This window comes from Chanodichthys erythropterus, chromosome 13 (genome assembly GCF_024489055.1).
Source record: "Chanodichthys erythropterus isolate Z2021 chromosome 13, ASM2448905v1, whole genome shotgun sequence".
Classification (NCBI taxonomy): domain Eukaryota; kingdom Metazoa; phylum Chordata; class Actinopteri; order Cypriniformes; family Xenocyprididae; genus Chanodichthys; species Chanodichthys erythropterus.
In genome coordinates, this window is record NC_090233.1 from 53,621,711 (window position 1) to 53,630,341 (window position 8,631).

At 35.3% G+C, this 8,631-nt stretch overlaps 1 protein-coding gene across 1 annotated transcript; it reads right to left on the reverse strand.

Annotated features, from left to right (window-relative positions):
• Positions 1–420: 420 nt before the first annotated feature.
• rnf185 (ring finger protein 185) lies at positions 421–6,553 on the reverse strand. Its single transcript, XM_067406663.1, has 7 exons — positions 6,454–6,553; positions 4,555–4,755; positions 4,430–4,448; positions 4,237–4,349; positions 4,017–4,071; positions 3,300–3,417; positions 421–1,158 (listed from the first exon to the last, which is right to left on the reverse strand). The coding sequence occupies exons 2-7, from the start codon at positions 4,728–4,730 to the stop codon at positions 1,061–1,063; spliced, it is 579 nt and encodes a 192-aa protein (XP_067262764.1). The 5' UTR covers positions 4,731–4,755; positions 6,454–6,553; the 3' UTR covers positions 421–1,060.
• Between the last annotated feature and the right edge of the window lie 2,078 nt (positions 6,554–8,631).

The following is an 8,631-nucleotide window of genomic DNA, read 5'->3' on the forward strand; positions in this document are numbered from 1 at the left end:
TTTTTATAATCATGATTTAATGTGTCATAATTTTGATATATGTCAGTTTTGACTTTTTATCTCATAATTATTACTTAGTATGTCATAATTGAGATTTACCAAAGTATGATTTTTCACGTGAGGAGAGTCAGATCTAAAGAGCAGGCTATAAACTGCAGCGTGAACATCATCAAACACTCACATGACTGATGCTGCTGACTTTAGACATGAATGTCACTCAAATGATGCTGAAGGAGGTTTAAAATCATACTGTAAAATCATGAGGACTTTTGTTTAAAAGAAGAGAATGTTATTGGTGAAAATAGTCACTTTACAACAGCAGTGATATTTCCATCAATGTACTGCACAAAGAAAGAAACTGATGAAAAACAGACACTACTAATATGAAGAAAATATATAAATGAAAAAAAAACTCAAAAACATGTTTAAAATTAATTTTAATCACCATCTTGACAGTCAACATGTGCTTACGCCTTTCACAGCGCAAGCGATATTTTGCACCCAAAATGTCTCCAAAAGTTTACATTATAAACATTTAGATTGTATATGAATAAATTGTCATGTGCCATCACACAAAGTTCTAAATTATGTTAAGCCTCTATTTTTTAAAACCTTTTTATTTGAATGGAAAAAAGTATGCTTTATTATATGTTAATGTAAAGTCTTCGAGGTTATTGTTCAGAAGTACATTAATGCATTTACAGGATTTCTCCAAATCTGATCAAGACTTGCTTTAGTAACACGAGTGACATCATTTGGCACCGTAACTGTAGAAGAATCCAATAAACCATCTGATCCCAAGAGAAATAAAGACTCTGGAGTTTATTTAAAATCTAGGAAGAAAAGCAGACATTATCAGGAGAGTCAATCACATGTGACAGTATCACAGACATGCAGTCACCATCTCTTTCACAGAAAAAGACCCCAGACGGGTTAACCAGTTTCCTTTCAAAATCCCATCAGGAGAAACACGCCTGCACTACTGAAACCTGACGGCACTGCTGGGATTTTACTGAGTGGATCTTTAGGAAGAATGATTATCGTGTCCCATCATCCTTCTTCAAGCAATAAGCAGCCAAAACATGATGAGCAGCGCCACAAACAGGAAGAGGCGGGACAGGAACTGCTCGTCCGTGTGCTGAGGGGTTCCTGGAGCCGCTGCCGAGGGACAGAAGAAGAGTTTGATTCGTCACAGAGAGAATCATTAGATTCAGTTCACACTGAGAAGCTTTAATAACGCCTCACAGTTAAACAGTCCATCTCAAAACATCATGTTCTTCCTCAGTGTTTCTGTCGCTCTCCAGCACAAATATCTAAACATTCTTAAATCAAGATACATTTACATCTTCTTCTGTTGAGTCTACCGCAGCCCACAGAACCGTATGGTGAAAAGTTCTGAAGTTTGGCACACTGATAGAGGACAGTCCCAACAGCAAACACAGCAAACTTGCTGTCTCAAACTCAAACCCTCTAGCGCCACCAACTGTCCAAATATTCACTAACATTTATGCTAATAACTTTTGAACCATTTGATTGCACCCTTTGATGTATAATTTTCCATCATCGAATCAGATCATGCTGGCGAAACACTTTTTGATAAACCCAACCGTTCTCGAATAACGCGCAAACTAATTCGACAAAGCCCTCGCCAAATTGGACACGAGGCTGTATCTCCGCAAAGTATTCAGCGTATTCAGACCAAACTTGGTGCATGTCATCACAAGCATGACCTGAGGCTACATGCAGCGTTTTGGCACAGCGCCACCTACTGCTCAGGAGATATGAAAAATCTGCTTATAACTTCTGAATGCTTTGCAAAAATTATAAAACTGGTCTAATCTGATTCAGTACATCATGTCTAGTCGAATGACACCCAATTTTCAAATATTGGCTATTGTGGGCGTCGGCCATTTTGAATTTTGTCCTAAAATGCTGCATTTTAAGAACGCATTAGCATACCGTTATGAAACTTGGTATGTGTCATTGTCATGTGACCATGTACTGAGGGTACTCAAAAAGTTGAAAGATTTCCAAAAATAAATTAGTAACTTTTAAATAATTTGACCGATAGATTTTAGAATAATGTGCAAATTAATTCGACAAAGAGCACTCCAAACTGGACACGAGGCTATATCTCCGCAAAGCTTTAGCGTATTCAGACCAATTTTGGTACATGTCATCCCAAGCATGACCTGAGGCCACTTGCAGCATTTCAGCACAGCGCCACCTACTGGTGAGGGGATATGAAAAATTGTCTTTAATGAAAACTTTACATATAACTTCTGAATGCTTTGTCCAAAATTCATAAAACTGGTCTCTTAGGATTCAGTGATTCACGCCTACTTTAGCCATACTGGCCATTGTGGGTATTTTGTCCTAAAATGCTGAATTTTAAGAACATATTAGCGTATCGTTACGAAACTCGGTATGTCTTCGGGACCATGCCCTGAAGGTACTCAAAATGTTGAGAAAGTTATAATGACATTTCCAAAAATGCTAATAACTTTTGATTAAGGTTAATAATGCAACTGGTCTTGATAGATTCCTTGAGTCATGCTGAATTATGCCATATTTACTCGAACTTGCTGTCTGCCATTTTGAATTTCTTTAAAAACCTACTTTTTCTAACTCCTAGAACACTGGTCTGATTTTCACCAAAATTAGCTCACATCATGAACATTTTCCATTTTTTTTTTTAACTCCTCCTATTGGACCTATTGGTAAAAGTAATAAGCAATTATTTTACATTACAAGTGATTGTATTTATGGGCTTTCAACTTTTTTGATTAAAATCATCTTCAAATGTCTTTCCTCATTGTTGCAGTCGATCTGATGCTCGTTGAGTTGATTTTTAGCTCCTCATTCTGCCTCTGTGGTGCTTGGCCTCTAATTTCTGTTTACAGCTAAATTAAGTCTTGCTTTCTGAAAAAAAATGTATCAAAATGAAGTTTGTGCTTAAAACAAGAACAAACATCTGCCAATGGAGTCAGAAAAATAAACTTAATTCAAAGGGAATATTAGTTGGTTTTTTTACTTGTTTTAAGCATAAAGTCACTCAATTTTAATAGTTATTTTCAGAAAATAACGCTTGATTTCTTCAGTCATTTCTCTTCTCCAGTAAATGTATCTCGACTTAAGAATGTTTAGATATTTGTGCTGGAAAACAAACAGAAACACTGATTTTTTGCAGCACAATTCAAAACTTGTGACTCGATTCATTTGCATCATCCTTTCTTAAGTTCATTTATAATAATTTATTATTTAAGCTCATTATTAAGTACTTTTATTTATTTTTGTACCTGGAGGTGGTCTTCCGTCATTGATATTGAATGCCGTGGCAAAGATCCCAAACGGAAAAGCGCCAATACCGAAAGACATCTGGAAGCCTCCATCTCCGAAGCCGAAGCCTTGAAATCCCTGCAAACACACATCATATCCTCACACATCTGATCTGCGTCATGTACTCTTCCTCATGCCATTCCAACCCTGTATGACTGACTTTAGAGCTGTTGTTCATCACCTGCTTTCGCTTTATGAAAAAGAGAAAACACGTTTGTGTGTGTGACCCACTAACAGAAAGTCACAGGTCTGAGGGCGAGTAAACGTTTTCTTCATTTTGAGTCCTTTTGTATATTTATCCAGTTAAATATTATGGTAAATAATCATTACGCAAGACCTTTAAGAGTTGAGAGAGCGAAAAGTGATGCAACCTTAAACGTCGGATGTTGTCATCACTCGTTCCAGCTTCGGTCCACAGAGACGCCTGTAATAAGCCCAGGCGGGACGGCTCGTTTGACTAATGAATTACCTACAGGTCGGCCCTACAGCACCTCCTTCATCCATGTAACAGTTTCATCACAAACGTCTTGTGCAACGATACGCCAGCGTTGCAAACGCCTTTAATGGTATATATTCCAAAAAATGTGTGACTTCTTTCATCTATACCATCTGATGAGCTCGTGAAAAAAGAAAAGCCTGCTTATATTGAGACTATTGACGGTGTGAAAGACACTCACGCCACGGTTCTCCGGTTCCGGCCGCTGTCCTTGTGGCCGTGGAGGAGTTCGCTCTCTGAAATCACACAGGAACATTCACTCAGATTTAATGATATACTGGTGCATGTGTGTGTGTGTGTGTGTGTCACAAGTCAAATCACATGCATTTGGAACTTGATGAAAATTTCTACTATTGCATGATCATATTTATAAGCTCAAATATCATTGACACATCCTGTACCTGGGGTCCTGTTGACCTGTGCTGCCTCTGCCGTACAGCGGGATCACTTTGTCTCGGCTGATGCCTGCTTTACACACGGGACACACCTGTCTGTTCGGCCTGGTTTCTAACCACTGCAAACACACAGAGGCACACGGTTCAGAAGTCATGTCACATGATCATGCACGCTTACTGAAACAGTGCAACAACTTACTTGATGCAAACATGGCCAGCTAGGAGGAGACGCCACAGGAGCGATCCAGAGAGAAGAGAGAAAACAAGGTGTTGAGCGATTCATATTTATTCACAATTTCATGAGCAAGTCCTGCAGGCTCTCACCAGAAGAGATGACCACACAGACTGATGACGGCGTCTTTAGATGTGTCCAGACAGATGTTACACTCAAACGTGCTGTCCTGAGCGCTGCCACCGCCGCCGCCGCCGTTCTCTCCTGCCGTCTGTCCATTCGCTGCTGCTGCTGCTGCTGAACTCTCATTGGCCGCTGCACTGGCCATTCTGCATTCACCTCGATGACCTCAACTTAAACACAGCAAAACCCGATGCATTAAATATACAAACACAGATGTACATTACTATATATATTTGTGTGTATATATATATATATACATATACACATATATATACCATACACTCATATATTCACATTATATATACTCATTTATACACTCACAATCATATATACATACCATACACTCATATATTCACATATATATACTCATTTATACACTCACACGTCACATATATACATACCATACACTCATATATTCATATATATATACTCATTTATACACTCACAATCATATATACATACCATACACTCATATATTCACATATATATACTCATTTATACACTCACACGTCACATATATACATACCATACACTCATATATTCATATATATATACTCATTTATACACTCACAATCATATATACATACCATACACTCATATATTCACATATATATACTCATTTATACACTCACACGTCACATATATACATACCATACACTCATATATTCACATATATATACTCATTTATACACTCACACGTCACATATATACAAACCATACACTCATATATTCATATATATATACTCATTTATACACTCACACGTCACATATATACATACCATACACTCATATATTCATATATATATACTCATTTATACACTCACAATCATATATACATACCATACACTCATATATTCATATATATATACTCATTTATACACTCACAATCATATATACATACCATACACTCATATATTCATATATATATACTCATTTATACACTCACAATCATATATACATACCATACACTCATATATTCATATATATATACTCATTTATACACTCACAATCATATATACATACCATACACTCATATATTCACATATATATACTCATTTATACACTCACAATCATATATACATACCATACACTCATATATTCACATATATATACTCATTTATACACTCACACGTCACATATATACATACCATACACTCATATATTCATATATATATACTCATTTATACACTCACAATCATATATACATACCATACACTCATATATTCACATATATATACTCATTTATACACTCACAATCATATATACATACCATACACTCATATATTCACATATATATACTCATTTATACACTCACAATCATATATACATACCATACACTCATATATTCATATATATATACTCATTTATACACTCACAATCATATATACATACCATACACTCATATATTCATATATATATACTCATTTATACACTCACAATCATATATACATACCATACACTCATATATTCATATATATATACTCATTTATACACTCACAATCATATATACATACCATACACTCATATATTCATATATATATACTCATTTATACACTCACACGTCACATATATACATACCATACACTCATATATTCACATATATATACTCATTTATACACTCACAATCATATATACACATATATCCGCATATATACACTTATATCCACACACACACACACACACACACACACACACACACACACAGTAATCAGAAGCGAAATGTTAAGAGTCAAAATAACACAAGCATCAGAATTTGTTGATTTGTTGATGTTAGCTCTTTAGCGGCTTATCTTATGCTCAAACAACACGACTGTCCGTCAACTCATCGCGATAATGCATATAAATAATGTATAAATAGAAAATATTACCTGATCCGTCTCATCAAACCGTCTGAGAGAGAATAATTAAAGCCGCTGCTTCACTCTTTAACTTTCAGCGGATTGCGTCAACATTACCCTTACCCGGAAGTTCAACCCACTGACGTCAAACGCATTAGGCCAATGGTGTTTTACCTTTCGAAATACAATAGAGAATTCGCATGATTCTGTGATTGATAAAGTATAGATACGTACAAGTACTTCTTTTATTCATTATAAGTTAATATAATTCAATAATAACTCTTTCAGTTCAATGTTATTGAAGCGCAGCGTCACGTCAGAACTGTTACTTTTCTCATCGCTGCGGAGGCGGAGCCAATCACTGTCGTGCTGATTACTAAAATAAAAAGCGATTAATGAGGAAGATATCCATTTGGACTTCAGGTACGAATAATTGGAAATTATACATTTTAATGGATATGCATTATAGTCTAATAAGAAAAGATTTCCTGAGATTTTAATGTGGTTCAAAAGAGCCCTCGAGCGCCACCTGCAGGAACTGTGATGTGTGAATAACTACATTAATAGCATCATGTGAATTTTGGAGCAGAAACTGACAAATACACGAGTGAAAGAGTCAAAGGTGAGAAGGTATGATGACTGTGATGTCTGAGTCACTGTCTGTTTGATAGAGATAGTGTATGAGGCAGTTTATTTACAGCTACAGTGCTTCAGATTATTAGGCCGATATAATGTGAGCAGTAAATAATACTATATAAAACAATGCAAATAATACAAATCATATATCAAAAATATAACAACATCCAAATACATAGTAAAACAAATAATAGCAAACAGTCATTTGTGTGTGTGTGTGTGTGTGTGAACTTGTGTTTATTCCAGTTGACCCCAAAAAGTATGAAAGATCTTTGACTCCTATAATTGGACGCCACAAGGACAAAATCTTTTATATGAGATTAAATGTTGACTCAATTCACTGTTGTCTTTCCCTAACCTATCCCTAAACCCGTCACAGGAAACGAACGTAATTCTAACTTTCTTATACAATTAAAAGGAACACTTTGAAAACACATCAGATCTCGATGGGGAAAAATGTCACGCTGGATATCCATACTGATATGGACTGGGAAATGTGTTAGGAATGAAAGGATGCCATATTGTTTGATAGAAATGAATATTATCAACCTACAGAGGACTGAATTCACCCCAAAAATTAAAGTGAAAAAATGATGCAGCAAAAGTTTTGGCAATATAGTATATATATATATAATGTACACTGCCCTCCAGAAGTTTGGAAGTTTGGACAATATCAGCATAAATCCTGATCATTTTTTTGGTGCAAATACATTACAGTAACTTCACATTATCATTGAAGACCAGCAATAATACTTTTCATTTTGATTACATAATGATGGCAATATATACATGTCAAAGTCAGATAACAGCTGTGATGCCTGACTGGTTTAAACTCGGCCCAGGTTTGAAAAAGTCATTTAGTCATTAGTTGCACGGGTATATTTGTAGCTATAGCCAACAATACATTGTACGGGTCAAAATTATTGATTTTTTTTTTCTTTAATGCCAAAAATCATTAGGATATTAAGTAAAGATCATGTTCCATGAAGATATTTTGTAAAGTTTCTACCGTAATTATATATAAAATTATTTTTGTGAATGGATATACATTGTTATGGACTTCATTTGGTCAACTTTAAGGCAAATTTTTTTGCACCTTCAGATTCCAGATTTTCAAATATTTTGATGAATTGAAAGTTTTAAAATGTGTTTTTGTAGTTTGTGTTGTCCCTTATCAGTGCAAAATTAATTATCACAAATTAAAAAGGATTCATGCCAATATTGTATTGTAAATATAAACTATGTTAGATATAAGAATATTAAAATTACATTAGGGTACTGTGACGGTATAGTGTAGGGAAGGGCCGTACTATAGTGACTCTGTCAAACATTCTTATATATTATTTTTAAGATGTTGTGTTTGTGGGGTCCGACTAAAAAACACACAATGTCATAAATTCCTCATCTTTCTATCTTAGTGAGGTCATTTGGACCCGACAAAGTAATATAAACAAGGATTTGTGTGTGAGATGAACACAACAGGGAATCAGCATCATCTCATGTTCCTCTTCTTGTTGTTATTGTAGGTTTATCTGTATATATTTATTCAGTTTCTGCTCTCATTACTGTAGA